Source organism: Pleurodeles waltl, chromosome 3_1 (genome assembly GCF_031143425.1).
Source record: "Pleurodeles waltl isolate 20211129_DDA chromosome 3_1, aPleWal1.hap1.20221129, whole genome shotgun sequence".
Taxonomy (NCBI): domain Eukaryota; kingdom Metazoa; phylum Chordata; class Amphibia; order Caudata; family Salamandridae; genus Pleurodeles; species Pleurodeles waltl.
The window spans coordinates 1,623,709,030-1,623,725,361 of NC_090440.1; the positions used below are offsets into that span (position 1 = coordinate 1,623,709,030).

General features: G+C 44.4%; 1 protein-coding gene across 1 annotated transcript in view; it reads right to left on the reverse strand.

Moving 5' to 3' along the window:
• The window catches only part of STK39 (serine/threonine kinase 39), a 1,706,935-nt gene that overhangs the window by 1,101,812 nt on the left and 588,791 nt on the right, over positions 1–16,332 (reverse strand). The window contains exon 7 of the mRNA XM_069225277.1: positions 4,272–4,373. Coding sequence (XP_069081378.1) covers positions 4,272–4,373 — 102 coding nt within the window. The remainder of the gene's footprint in view (positions 1–4,271; positions 4,374–16,332) is intronic.

Consider the following 16,332-nt stretch of genomic DNA (forward strand, 5'->3'; position numbering starts at 1 on the left):
GAAGTGCTTACAATTTGCTCTAATCCTAATGAAATGATTTTTATTAAGCGTCACAATTGTAGCGTTGCACATCCCAGGCATCTGCCGTACCATGGTGGATATCCTGCACCAGCAAACTTGTAGATCCCCTGACTTATTGAGAGAGGGAAGAACTGCCAGGTAGCCGATATTAGGACCTGTGCCTGCTCCGCAATGGGAATCACTACGCCCCAGGAATTGTGAATGGTCTTTTACTAAGTGCAGCTAATAATTTCAAGGCATGAAATACTTATGCATTTAAAATCCATAGAAGCAACATATGTAATATAAATCTAATTGGTCAATTGATTTGTGTAACTGGATTACTTATACCGCAAAGTCTGAAGAGTGTAGCTTTTTCAGAAAAGATTAAAAAGTTTTTTTCTTAATCATTGTCACACTTTTTCAAGCAAGGGTTAACATCCAGACGCCTAAAGTTTTACATACATCATATTTTAGATGCAATGAAGGGTTTCTCCCGCTTGCATTTTATAACTGAACTGCGAGGATTGGTGCAAAATGTCTGTGCACAATTATCATAGTGTCATTTATGGCAATGTAAAAGCAAACATATTTTCTATTTCAGGATAAAGCTCATCTTCTCCAGAGGTCAAATAGCAGATTTCTGGTCTAGCAAGAGGAAAAATACACAGCAAGAGGATAGTTTTCATTCCATTTTCATAAACATTTATATTTCACCCATAATACCATAAGGCATCTCAAACAATGCAAAAATGTATTAGCACCAAACGCACAGAACAAGGGATAAAAGTCATAGACCAACAGTCTAATATACATAAGGCTCATTTTCCAGAAGCTATTATCTCCATGAATCATACTTGTGAGGAAGACCAGCACCAGCTAATTGTAATAGTCAGACTTAAATCCTTGGTTTAAAAATATTTTTAAATGCCAAATGACTTTCTTTTGTTGTTGTCATAAAAATGAGCTTAAATTTAGATAGTGGGTAGAAGTCAAAGAGAAGCACTACTAATGCCACGATGCCACCTACCCACTCTAACAAATATCCCTAAATACCATGGAACTTTTAAGGTCCTCTAATGGGTTAGATTGTATGCAGCACTATCATGTGCTCCCTAGAAAATTCTGAAGTACTCTAATGGATATTTATTAGACGCGCAAATTGTTTCCTATAATGTATGCTAAAGCTTGCATGATTCCCGTTTTAGGGATTCCTGTATTATGCATAATTTTTCAGACTCTAAACATTTTTTTCTTGTAAAAGACTGTTTTGAGGACAAAATGTCACGAAAGTTAAAACCAGTATGTGTCTCAGCCTAGAGGCATTTTCTGCTCAAACCACCCTCCCCATTGGTATTTAATGTGGCTATTTAACTGAGGTAGGCCCTCGAATACAAGTGCCTTGCAGATGACCAGTGTAATCATGCCCCAGAAAGAATCACATGATATTGAAAAATAACACAAATAGAAATTGGATATCTAGAGAAGAGAATGCATTTCTGAATTGCATTTACAAATCTGAATTCAGTGATTGAGAACGCTGGAACCTCTTAGAAACTTGTAATAAGATACTGGTGAAAGAAAGGAATAACAGGACACTGTGGAAAACACATTATCACACTATGCCCCTCGTTATGACTCTGACAGTCTTTATACCGCCATGGCCACGGTGGTGGTCTGACTGACACATTATGACCATGGCGAAAGCGCTACAGTCGGACTGCCAGTTTCCCTCCACAGGAGGGGCTGGCGGTGCCTGCGGTCCTAATCCGCCAAGGCAGCACTGAATGCAGTGCCGCCCTTGTGATTACAAGTCCCCTTTTTGCCAGCTTTTGCATGGAGATAGCACCGCCATGTAAAAGCTGGTGGAGACGGGGTACAGGGGGCCCCTGCACTGCCCATGCACTTGGCATGGGCAGTGCAGGGGCCCCAGTGGACAGCCCCATCACGCTTTTCACTGTCTGCTGGGCAGACAGTGAAAAGCACGACAGGTGCTGTTGCAACCTACCACTGCAACATTGCCATCGACTCAATTATGAGCCAGGGTCAATGTTGTTTGCTGTTCCCCGCTGAGCCAGCAAGCGGAAACACCATTTCCGCCCGCTGACCCAACGAGGAACTTGTAATTGGGTACACGGAAAGGCTGCAACACTAAGGCTACCTGACTGCTGGAATTTGGCGGGTGAACTTTTCCGCTCGCCAAACCCATAATGAGACCCTATGCTTCAGAAAGCAAGAAGACGAAAAGTTACATAGGAATAAGCATGCACGGTCCCAAATTAAAACATGCATTGGCAAAGCTATAGGTCTTTGCTTTTGGATCAATTGACTTGGCCAATTGCTTTTCTTGCTGCTGTTCTGCTTCAGGACACTGAGAAGCATCATCAAAATAAATAATACAAAAAGGTACAATGGCCAGCATGTCTTTCGAAAGATGCGTGCACGCATCAGAATGCATGCGAGTGCCAGCGGTAAGACTCAGGAGCCATTTGCTTACATTTTTTGAATGATCCAAGATGGCAGACACCACTTAGATCAGTCCATGAAACAAAATATATTTTTTTAGCCTAAAAGTGACAATTATTAAAAAAGGACAGTTTTGGGGGTCTGATAGGGTAACAGATGAGTGAGTGGGGTGCAGGGGAAAAGCAACACAGAGGGCGAGGGGAAGAAGCACAAGAGAGAGAGAGAACAGTATAGAAGGACATGGGTGAGGGAGAGACACAAAGGGTGTGGGGGAGAGAAGCAAATGGAGAAGGTACAGGCTGGCGAGAGAAGCATACATATGAGAGGCAAGAAAACAGATTGGTACGGGAAGAGAAGGACACGAGCAAGACAGAAAATGTGTCGTGGAGTAGTAAAAGCAAACAGGAAAGCGACAGCAACACAGAGTGAGTGTTGAGAAGCACATTAGGGAGACACAGGGACGGCTTTAGGGCAGTGCGAGTGGTGCAGCCGTACTGGGCGCTGACCTCAAGGGGTCCTGACCTGGGGGTGGAAGGGGGGGTGGGGGGGGGTGCTGTGTGTCAAGATTACTCTTGCGATTAATGTTCCTGCTAGAGCGAGAGAGATCAGGAGTTTTGTCTGGTGGCAGTTTTGACTCGCCATAAAATATTGCAGAGGATTAATATGCCTGCTGCAAAGAACAGCTCTGTTTTTTATTTAGATAGCTGGGTGTATTAGTAAGCCAGCTTTTACTAGGTGATTTCAAACAAATAAAGCGCCTGTGAGAGAGGGGTTAAGGAGCGATGAAGGGCACTTTTGCTGGGTGGTATTAGGAGAAACCGAGAAGGAGGTCATGGGAGTGGGGTGCCGAAAAAGGTTGTTGCACTGGGTGCCACCAGTGTAAAAGCCAGCCTGGGGAGGCAGCTGCATAACTGATGGACTCCTATGCAGTGTTTAAGCAAATAGATCAAAAGTAGCTTGCTAAAAGTGAGCAATCGAAGGGCACAAGTAAAGAAGCTGTGCACCAGGGGAAGGACAAGGCAAGCCATCAAATAAGAAGCAAGCAAATGAGAGTGACAATAAAGCCAACTAATGGTAAGCGATGGCAGTCTAAGGGGCTCTTTATGTACATGGCAGTCTGGGCCGCCATGCCGGCGGTGGCGGAAAATACCGCCATCCGGCATGGCGGCCCAGACCGCCATATAATGGACTGCCCAAAACCCCACGGCAGAAGACACCGCCAGCGGTAATGCTGGTGAGGGCGGTGTATTCCTATCCGACAGGGCAGAGCTGCACCCATTCCGCCAGCCTTTTCCCAGTGGTTCACGGCGGAATAGGTATTTTGGGGTGATTTGGGGCCCTCCTGGGGGCCCCATCGCGCAGGTCAGGCAATGATCTGCGCGACTGGAGCTGCTGCACCCGCCGCACACCAAGATTGGCGGCAGCTCCATTTGGAGCCACTGTCAATGTTATGGCCCTCTTCCCCGCTGGGCCAGCGGGGAAAACATTATACGGCAGGCGAGGGGGTAGTCGCGCTGGCGGTCTTCTATTGAGCGCCAGCGCTGATCTCAGCAGTTTTTACCACCGAGATCATAATGAGGGCCTAAATTTTAGAGTTACATTCAAATGTATGGGTAAATACAGATTTCCTTGGTCCCCAATGTTTACAGTACTCCTGATCAAAATTTCACACATTCCATTTATCTTTAGAAAACAAATATATTCAGATTTTTTAGATTTCTGTACTCAATTTAAAGTAATCATTTATAAAAGGTGCATGGAATTTGAGTGGAGGGTAAATACACAGTACACTTAAATTATCATACCTTCATGGGAGGATACTTATGATACGGAGCTGCACCAGTTGCTAATTCTATGGCAGTTATCCCAAAACTCCAGATATCAGCTTTAAAGTCGTATCCTCTCACCTAAAATTGCAATAGTAAGTCAGTTTGGTGATCATGCAATAATTTATGCATCAGAGAAATAAAATGTTCATGACTTTATTTTGTTACAAATAAGAGATACTTTCTTGCATTCTATGAGTAAGTAATAATTTACAACAACAGTAGTGTAATTTGACAGTTACTAAGGTCATAATGTCCCTATAAAATAATGAATATTGCTAGTCAATTTAAGTTAGCATATTTAAATCATAATCTATCAATTTCTGTGATTAATGGGGTCCAGAACTCAAAATAATTTTGCAACATAAAACCTAAAAAAAATAAAAGTGAATGAGATTTTGTGTATTTTTGCAATAATTTGAGCAAATCTTTTTTTCGGTAGCATGCGGTGCTCTCTGATAATTAGTTTAGTTCTTTACAGACAGTTGTTGTATGTTCTTGACGTTTTTGGTACTTTGCTGAATTTCGGCATAAATATAAATGTTGTTTGGGTAATGTGTGTTAGTCAGTGGTATTGTTTTGTGGTTGTTTTAAGTGACTAGGAACTATTTGTGATATTATTTAAGATATAGTAGCCCAGCTTATAGTACACTGTGATGATTAAGTATGGATGTATGGAGTAGTATGTGGAATATTGTAGCCTGGGTTACTTTTTGTATCTGGCAGGGTAACCTCCGCTAATCAGTAAGGTATTCTGCAGTTATTTTGATAATTAGCAGGAAGGTTTTGGAGAGATAGTAGCACTTTGTGTTAAAGTGTGTTCTCATTGTGTTCAAATTCATGGTAGGACATTTTGTGGTATTTGGTACAAATTTGTGGTACTTAACGATACTATTTTCAGCAAGATTATATGGTGGGCTTTGGTGCGGTGTACTACATACAAGGTGATTTTAGGACAGCTTGAGGTAATTATGGTAATTAGTAGAGTTATTTCTGGTATATTTTGTGTGGTCTGTGGTACTCTACTGTAGTCATTTAAAGACACCCTGCTCTCCTTAAAAGTATTTTGTAGAGTAGTTAGTTGGGCTTTGTCATAACAAACTGGTCTTTTTGGGGATATGTTAATTAGCAGAGTTGGTTCTGATACATTTGTGGTACTTATAGTAGCATTCTCTGTAAGATTATATGGCTACTGTTGGTAAGTTCTACTACACAGCTGATAATTTTAGGATACTTTGTGATAATCAGTATAGTTCTTGGTGGTGCTAATTTTTTGTAGCTGGTGGTACTACTTTGTAGCAATTTCCATGTTTCTTTGCAGTATGTTATTCTATTTTGCAGACTAACTTGTTGGATGTTTAGATAACACAAAGGGCCCTTTGAAGACTTCATGTTAATTATTTCAGTTCTTTATGTCACATTTTGTTATTTTTAGGTAGTTCAATAGCAGTACTGAATTCCACACATTTATATGATGGTTAATAGTAATTGTTGTGCGTGAATTAAATTACTCTTCAGTTTTGGCTATAGACATGTTTAGCTGTTTACCAGATGACAGGTAATAACTATAAAGAGCTTAAGAAACAGTGTTGAGGCAGAAGGCTTGGCTGCACTCCCTAGGTGCTCATCCTTTTTTGTAGGCAATTATGGACTCATCACTAATGTTACCCTGTATCCTAAAGTCTTTAATTTCAATTCACCACGGACAGTGAAGAATCCCTGTACTACAATGGAGCTGCATGTTTTCTTCTAATTTACTTAAAGAAAGCCTGATTTTCATTATTGCAATTTTTTGCTGTTGTCTATTGGAAACCACATTTCAAGCTGCTTTGGCCAGCAATAGCCTGGCTCGACATGCATGACTTACTGGACATTTCCTGCAGTAAAGACGGCCACCACATTTTAATATTATGACATTATAGTGTTACTGACTTTGTTAGATCCTGAGAATGAGAGACAGATGAGCACACTGGGATATGAGGGCCATTTAAAATGGCTACAAGTGAACATTACTGATTGATTGACATTATTTGTGTAGCAAAGGATTACCAGGTACCGGGTGTCTTTGTACTCAATGCTGAGTTAATGAGAGACTATACAGCTTTGAAGGTTTGGAATAAATGTGTTTTAAATGCTGATGGTGATAGAAGCATGTGAATCTGTTAAATGAATGCAAGAAAATAGGGAGGGTGCACCATTAGCACGGGATGGAGAGAAGATACTTAGCAGGTATATAGCAGATAACTAGGCACTGAGTGAGGCATTAATGGCTTTGTGCCATAGACATAAGACTAGTTATCTTTTCTTCAAGATAACGAGTTAGGAGAATCAGAATGGGTAGAAAAGGTTGTGTATCAGTTCAAACCAAGAACTAGTCAGGTCACTATATTCTGAATTAGCCAATCTAACACCAGAATGGGCAGGTAGATTGAGATATAATAAATTACACTAGTCTAGTGGAGATAAAATCAAGGTCTGAACTACCGTTTTCCAAAAATCATGAAACATAGGAAGGATTTTCATGAGACCTCAAGGCCTAGGAATGCAGATGTAAATGAGTTTGTCAATATTCCCTACGAAAGATAGATGTGTGTCATATTGCAGACTCTATTACTAGGATAGAGGCACATGACCATACAGGTGGGATTCCAAAAGGAGTGCAAGTCAAAAGAATATGCTGAAGAGCGACAGGAGATAGTTTACATCCATTCAATAAGCAATAGCGCTTGAAGTCCTAAAACTGAAGTTGTAAAGAGCAATCCAGCTTTAGGATGAGCAAGATGACCACAGCACATGCATAATTGAATCTTTAAAAAGCTCCAAAACATGGCAGCCACTAAGTCACATGGATATTAAATAATATAGGGCTCAAAGCTGAGTCCCGAGGTACACCACAATAGATATCTTTGAAGAGCACGTAAAAGGGGGCTAATGAGACAGACTTGAGAATGACTAGGCATTGAACAAGTCCAGGACCCATTTTACCATGCCTACGGATGCAAGATGATAACATGATAACATGTGACACTGTATTGAAAGCTGTAGAGAAGCCCAGTAAGTTTAACAAGGCTCCAAAGCCTCCATCCAGCAGCATCTAATATCATTGGTGGTGACCACTAACATTGTCTCTGTCCTAGGAGACACATAAAACCCAGATTCATTTCTGGAAGGAACCTTGTGGTAGGATGGTCCAGAAAGGTTATATCACTGTCTCAATGTTTTTGCGAAAGGAGGCTGGAATGGTTTATCATTGAATTAAAAGAAGGGCTTTAATTGTGTGAAGGTGATGAATATTACAGAATGTGTAATCTTTCTAAACTAGGACCATGTCTTAGTCTCTTTTCTGGTGTTTGCGAAGTGGGTTTGCTCTTCTAGTGCAGGGTTTGGTGACAGTTCTATATTTCTTACTTTGTCTTTGAGAAATTGAGACATGTCATAGTTTGCAGCTGACCTGATTATTTTGGGCACTGCAAATGGTCTTGTGACCTGATTCACCATTTAAAATTATCTTTTGGAATGGTCCTTCACTTGGTTAACAGCTCATTTTACAAATGTGGTTTTAGTTTTAAACATTTATTAATATCTCTTGTGCTCCTTGTGGAGGTTTTTCAGGTTGCATCCAGAGTGGTGTTGTCTCCATTACCATCCACTGGCTTTGAGGAATTACATGGTTTTATATAGATCTTTGTTTTGAGAACCTTAGTACAGAGATCTTCATTTTCTGCCTTTTCAATTTTGGGGGAGCTAGTACATCCATCATCTGCTTCACAGTTGAACAGTAACAGGAAGCAAGTAGAGTAGCCGGAAGATCACTTCATATATAATAAAGCTAGTTAGAGACATTATTCTCAAGGGTGTTAATGTTGGCATTTTGGTAATCTCATAACAATATGAGTTGTTCTCTTGCTCTCTTGGAAGATGCCAATGGCAATGGTTTCAGGAGGTGATCAGACCAATCCAAAGAAATGTGAGGATTGACTATGAGAACAGCTTCTATAGACAATACAAGGTCTAAGAATGATCATTTGTAATGGATGGTCATTCAATATTGTGTGCAGCAATTAATAATAAAGCAAGTGGATAGATAAGAAATAACTGTGCTTTGAATATCTTCCCAATGCAACTTGAAGCTGCCAAGGATTTTTATTCTGACTTTAATATAATTTGTTAGGATCACAATTAGGTTGTCAATATTAGCCATATCCTGTCACAGCATTTGTGTTCTTGCCCTAAAATGGCATTGGAAAAATTGGTTTCACTCAATTGACCTGCATAGCTTTCCTGAATGCCATGGCGGACAGCAGAGAAATTGCACAACTTGTGTGGAAGCTATTTGCCATATATGGGCTGCATTGTGTGTTAAACTAACAACATCTCACACAAAAATATTTGGTTGCTAGGAGCACCACAGTGCTCTGGCTGTGCTGCTGTTAGAGGCATAGCAATAGTGCAAGGTAAGAAACGTGCCTCTACAATGCAGGAAAAACTATTTTTACATCTTAATAGGTCACCCCTACAGTCTGCTTAGTAAGCCAGTGTCACAGTGTGCCTAATTTATAAAACGTGGCACACTATAGGGCCGATTATGACTTCGGTGGACGGAAAAGCCTGCTTGTTGAAGTTCCGACAGGTAGGTTGTCACCAGTGCGGCCACCTCCAGGCCAGCCCCATTATAAGTTTGCCTCTGGTCAGCGGGCGGAAACACAGGCCCATATTTATACTTTTTGACGCAAACCAGTGCCGGCGCTGGTTTGCGTCAAAAAATTTACTGCCGGCTAACGCCATTCCTACGCACCAGGTGGGCGCCTTATTTAAGGATTGATGTTAGCCGGCGCTGCGAGCTGGTTAGAGTAAAAAAAAATGAGTCAAACCAGGCAGCACCGGTGTAGTGAAAAATGTGGGTTGTGCGTCAAAAAATGGTGCAAGTCAGGTTAAGACAGGAGTCATGCCCCCTTGCCCAATGGCCATGCCCAGGGGACTTATGTCCCCTGGGCATGGCCATTGGGCACAGTGACATGTTAGGCCCCCCTATGCCATTTCAAATTTTTTTAAAAAATTATACTTACCTCTACTTACCTGTACTCACCTGGGATGGGTCGTCCATCCATGGGTGTCCTCCAGGGGTGGGGATGGGTGGCAGGGGGTGTCCCTGGGGGCAGGGAAGGGCACCTCTAGACTGCTTCCATGGTCAGAGACCATGGAAGTGAGCCCACGGGTCACTTAACACCTGCCCTCACCCAGTCGTTAAAAAACGGCACGCATCAGGCTGTGCACTGTTTTTTAAGGCCCGTCCCCTCCTGTGCGTCAAAATGACGCAGCAGTATAAATAAGGCACACAGGCCTTAAAGTCATTTTTTGGACGGGAACACCTACCTTGCATGTCATTAACGCAAGGCCGTTTCTCGCATCCAGAAAATGACGCACACAGAGGAATCTTGACGTTCGCGGGGCCGGGCGTCATAGTATAAATATGGTGTTAGGTTTGCACCTAATTTGCGTCAAAATGTTTGACGCAAATTCGGTGCAAACAAAGTATAAATATGCCCCACAGTTTTTTCGCCCGCTGGCCCAGCGGGAAATGGTCTACAGCATTAACTCTGTATCATAATAGAGCCGGCAGCAATGCTGCAGTGCGTAGGGTGCACCAGCACCTGTCACAATGTTCGTGAATATTGCGACGGGGCTGGCCAGGGGGGCCCCTGCACTGCCCATGCTATCTGCATGGGCAGTGGAGGGGCTCCCCTGCGGCACCCTGCACCCCATTCCTGCCAGCCTTTTCATTGCAGTACTACCGCCATGAAACTGCTGGCAGAGAAGGGAGTAGTAATCCCCAGGGCAGCGCTGCTTTTAGCGCTGCCCTGCCAGATTAGGGCCTCATTACGACCCTGGCGGTTTTAAGACTACCAGGGTCGCAGTGGTGCCAGACTGCCACCAATGTTGCGGTCCGACAGCCGCATTATGACAGCGACAGTAGCGCCGTGGTCGGACTGACCAGCACCACCAGTTTTCCTCCACAGGACAGGCTGGCGGTGCTGGCAGTCCTAATCCGCCAGGGCAGCACTGCAAGCAGCGCCACCGTGGGGATTATGACTTTCCTCTCTGCCAGCAGTTTCATTGCAATAACACCGCCATGAAAAGGCTGGCGGAGACGGGGTGCAGGGTGCCACAGGAAGGCCCCTGCACTGCCCATGCACCTGGCATGGGCAGTACAGGGGCTCCCTGGCTAGCTTTGCAGACAGTGAACTTTGCAAAGGGTGCTAGTGCACCCTACACCCTACAGCATTGCCGCCGGCTCTAGTACGAGCCGAAGAAAATGCTGTAGGCCCTTTCCTGCTGGGCCAGCAGGCAGAAACTCTGTTTCCACCCACTGACCCAGCGGAAAACTCGCAATGGGGCCAACGGGGAGGCGGTCAAACTGGCGGCAACCTACCCATTGGGACTTCGATGGACGGGCTTTTGCACACTGGCGGTGGTCCGACCGCCACCATGACCCTGGCAGTCTTAAGAACACCAGGGTCGTAATGAGGGCCTATATGATGGATATAGGTGGCCTTACAGTTAGTGAAGGCCTAAATGCTATTTTCATTGTAAAGCTTAAGCTGCAGTTTTCCATAAGACAAACCCAAGTATTATAAAGATATATTTTTAACACCTTCACCTAGGGAAATGCTAGAGGGTTTGAAACCTTTACTGGAAAAGTAATTTTATTAAAATGTACTCTTGGCAGTTCTGTCACTCATCACACGCCCAAACGCCAATACCCATTCCTGCTGGAGTTGATGAATCTCCTTGCCAGAGAATAATAGCCAGGCTTCTGGACCCAGGATGGCAAATGTGTTGACAACAACTGGCCACTGAGGAGGGATTAGCCATCAGAGAGGAGTGCAGGGCGGCTGACAGAACAAAAGACAGCCTTGCGTATTCCAAGTGAGGATGGCAGGATCTGCTCCCATTTATTCCCACAACCCAACAAGATCATTTGGCACCAAACCTAGGAAGAGGTGGTAAGAACCAGATCTTACCATGACAGGGGTGAGGATATGAGGGGTGTGGCTAACAGCCTGGAGACTGAAGAAGGATGTAGGCATCTTGAATGTGAGGCTTTTGTGAATGTTTACAGAAAAAAGGAGATCAAGTGCAACAAGCAAAAGAAGGTAGGTATAAGGCGAGAACTTGACATGATTGGGGAAGAAAAAATCTTCAATCACTCATTAGTGTGCAGGTTAAATCTGGCATCTCGCCACCATCTTCTCAAAATATTCTTGGATCTGAGAAGACTACATCTGAAGAAGGATGCCTGTTCGAAGAACAAAGACTTCTGGCTCTTGCCGGAAGAGGCGGACTCAGAGACTCGATGAACTTATGACTCCTGCTGGCATCCAGGCACTGGAACACTTTCTCCAAGTGTCAAGAAGTTGGTCTCCTGTTTGACAGTCCCACACAAAAATCAGAAAGTGTTCTTGATTTCAAAAGGTCACAGTTGACCACAGAGAGATAGACCCTTAAGAAGTGCTGGGTACAGAGAAATCTAAGACCCAGACACCTGCCCTGAAGACCTGGAGATGACATGACTGAACAGAAAGAATTTCCTAGCAACTGATGAAAAGTGGGACTTAGTCATTTGTTAAACTTGTAGAGAACATGGGCAAGATGCTGAGACTTGTCAAGGGATATTGCGCACAGGTGGGCAAGAAAGCCAGGTTCGTCCCACTCAGAGCTTTATGCTACACAGAAAATGAGTTCAGTGGGATCTTGGCATAAAGGTGTCAGGCTTTATGTAGTCCTCCCCAGTTACAGCCTTTAACCTTAACCTGCTAGATGATTTTGAAAAGCATAATAGAGTCTAACCTTGGACTGTGCGACACAGCGACCATGGCAGCTATAGAAATCCAGTTTTGTCCTACTAGGAACTTTTGGCTACAAAACCAATGGCTTCAGAGTGAACTTATCAATAATGTATGTGACTCCAACAGACTATCGTCAGCCTCAGCCTTGAATCTTGCCTTGCTGAAGGATTTTGACTTTCCATTTCTATTTTCAAATCCTATGGTGAAAATCTTGACCAAGATGACCTACTTAGTGTATCTGATGTCCTCTCCATTGGAGTCATACTGAAATCGTCAGGGTCCCTGTCAATCACTAACTTTTGTTTCTCAATGGGGCTTTATCTTTTCTGGGCAATTTTGCCACAAAACTTTTAAAATGTATATCTGTGGTTTCCCATATTTGATTTTAATGATTTTGGTGTGTACTTCATTGATGAACAAGTTTGTTATTTTTATTGTGGTGCATGATTTACTTTAAAATTGTTTTTTAGATCTTGTATTAAACATGTAGTACTCTGGGGATCGCTTATTGCTTGTGCCAAAGCTACCAGGAGATGAGCAGTGATTCTCTAAGAATGGTGTTTTCAATTTAACTAGATTAATTTATGAAGATGTTAGAGGTCACCCCCTCCCAAATTAATAAGCACATTTCTAAAACCATGGAATATTCTTGGGGTACTGGAAACCCAGGTTGGTGACTGCATGAAATAAATTATCTAATAAGAGATAAACTGCAAGTTCCCGTAGGAAGCGATAAGGACACGTTTTCATGGGGATTTTAATAACTCCATTATATTGAGCATTAGTCAGATAAAACACTACAATTTTTATAACTAAATCATTTAAGGGGGGGTTCCTGTGACTTTCTAGCTTCATAATCCTCCTGGTAATATTGAATTTTCTAGTATGCATAATAGACCAGTTTCACTCTTACATTCGCTCTGAATATCATTTTGTTTGGTCAGAGCAATCTGCAGTTGGGAATCATCGAGGCATGTGAGCAACTAAAAGTCACCCATTGGGGGCGTGGCCAATCCCTAGAGGACTCTGCAGGCCGACAGAGTTAATCCTAAATAATCTAACCATACAGAGGACGTCGGCGATTTGGCACTAACAGCATAAGCTGCTGATGTGGTGTGTGCTGCTTGGTCGGGCCGCTGCCACTTGATAGTGTCTCGGGGGTCGTGGGGCCAAGCTTGGCCAAGACCCGGCTCGTGGCAGTGCCTGGTGGACGGAGGCCATGGCGAGGCTTTCACGTCCCAGGTGGCTGCTCAGCTGCCGCGGGAACGGTCGGAAGAGAGGTGTAGAAGGGCTGGCCGTGCGGTGTGCAACCCGGAGGCACGAGATTGGACCAGCGGCCGGAGGAGAGACCTGCGCTGGATCGTGCCGTGAGGGCTGGACCAGTGGCAGGTTGAGAGGCCTGTGGCCTATCGTGTGACTTGCAGCAGAGCGGAGGAGAATCAGGTAGGTGGGGGGGCCCCTGTGCCTGTGTGGGAGCGAACTGGGGATTTCTGCGACCATCCCACCTCACCCCCAGTTCATTGCGGTAGCCTGATGGGCCTTCGATGAGGGACCGGAGCCTCTTGGGCAAGCACGCACTACGTGAGGTATCCCCCCGGGCCCAGCGCATGCTGGGACACTCCTGAGGGCCTGCTCGTGTCCACCACTGTGGACAGGGAAGTGGTTGGAGTGGCGGGGCCCCTTGGGCTGCGACACCCAGGGCAGCGGATTTTGGCCCCCACCCCGCACAAAATACAGATCCATAAACTAGGAAGATTCCTTTCCTCCCTTTTCTGTCACGCTACCCTGCGCTAGCTACGATCATAGGTAAGACAGACACCAAGCAGGCAAAACTTACATTTGAAGGGAAAAGTGCATACGCCACGCGGAGTGAGAGAGATCCCATGGCACAATCACAAGTCCCCAGATAGAGGAGGACCCTGGCGAACTTGACCTCAAGGAAATACTACTTGATGTAAAAACCAACGTTAAAACTATTGTTGGCAAACTAGACCTCCTCACTGCTCGCCTCGACCAAGTCAAACAACGCATGGATGCGCATGAGTCCAGGCTGGACCGCTTTGAAACTTAAATATGCGACACAGATGATCAACATGCTGAATCCAAAGAAAACCTTCTAAAAATGTACAAGATATTGGACATTATAAAAGCCAAAAATGAAGACTCGGAGGCAAGGTCTTGTCGTAGTAATCTCAGCATTACGGGCATATGTGAATCCATAACCTTATAAAAAATTGAAGACTTTGTAGAAAACATGGTCTGCAGCCTGTTCAGCGAGAACCTATCCCCAGTATTCATCGTGGCACAAGCCCACAGGTCGCTGGGCCCCCAGCCTCCCACCGGGGCGCCCACCAGACCAATAATTGCCAAACTGCTGAACTAACGGGAAAGGGATACAGTGTTGCACCTAGCTCGTGAAGGAAGCCCACTACAACACCATGGCATTGTCATCTCCTTAAATCCTGACTTTACGCAGTCTGTACAGGCTGCTCGAAGAGAATTCCTTCTTGTAGAAAACTCTTGCAGAAATCCAAAATACCATATGCGCTATTGTACCCCGCCAAGCTCAGAATTTTGGCGGACGGGAAAGCACATTACTTCAAGGATGTCAGGTCAGCCTTAAAATTTGCCAAATGTGCCACCAAGACACAAGGCCAAGTGGGTGGATCGCCGAGAACACCGATCTAAGTGACAAAGACTAAGCCACCTTGGCGGATTTCCACTACTTTGTGTTCGCTGGCTGCACTGCAGCTATGCTACCCTTGCGCTGTGCTGCGCTCCACAGGGTCCTCGGATCCAGCAGCCGGCCACCCAGCCAGCCGGTTGGGCTATGCCCAGAGTCACTGCTCCCCAAGGGATGTTTCCCATATATGTTTTCTTCATGCTAGGTCAGGTATGTTGGGGTGGGGGAAGGGAACCGTTTCTCAACCATGTTCGGGGGTTGGTGTGGGTTGGGGAGTGGGGTGTTGTTAGCTGCTTAGTCACGTCTCATGACTGTTTGTTCCTGTTTGCACTGCTGAGGTACAAAATGATGTGAATTCCACACACGATCCATGACAAGATCTATGATACTACATCACAAAATACATGTAAGGGACCCTGGACCCACAAGATAGTACATACTACATCATCATGGCCACCCTGAAATGTCTAACTTGGAATATATGTGGCCTTAATAATGCTAGAAAGGCCCGTCTTGTGTACTCTTATTTAAACAGACACAATATTGGCATCTGTTTCTTACAAGAAACGCACCTAACTGACCCCAAGTCGTCTGAGAGCTGGAGGCTGGGACTCAACTTACTTCTCTACATATTCAAATTACGCCAGGGGGTCAAAATATTTTTATGTCGGGGTTTAGCCTGCCAAACAACACAACAATACTCGGCCCTGAAGGCAGATATGTGCTCCTGGCAGGCTCCATGAAGAGTCATCCTGTAATATTGGCTGCCGTGTATGGACCAAATGCGGATGATTCAAACTTTTTCTCCGCCCTATGGTCAAAGATACGGAACCAGGGCCCCCTGGCTATTATCTGGGGTGGTGACTTTAACGTTGTCCGCGAATACAAGCTGGATAGATCGGGTGGAACCCGGGAACAGCACCCACATGCTTCTAAAATGTTATGCATGATTATGACTGATAATCAGCTACTAGACATTTGAAGATTTTCTCATCCACATATACTCGAGCGCACCTGTATTTCCACATATCATGGTTTGTGGTCACATATAGACTTCTGGATAGTGTCACTAGATGTACGTTCACGGCTGATTGCCGTTAAACATCTTCCCCATACTTTATCAGATCATGCACCTTTGTTATTAGAGCTCTGGCTTCTCCACGCCATGCCTCACCCCTTTTCATGGCACCTAACACCTGTGTTCCATAACGAGATTCAAAAGGAGATTGTTGAATTTTTTCCCCACAACGTAAACTCAGTCAAATCATCCTCAATACTGTCGGAGGCCTTTAAAGTGGTAATAAGAGGACCATGTCCGGCAAAGCATGCTGGGGTGTTAAAATCCATTTGCACATCACTAGCCAGCCTCGAACGCGAGATTCGTGCCCTTGAGACAAGCTATTTTAACTAAAAAAAGCCGACTTGCTGGCGGACATTAATTCCAAATTAATTCAATTCAAGGTGGAGGATGCCTGCGAAACTCGGTACCTACATAAGGAAAGCCAGGCGC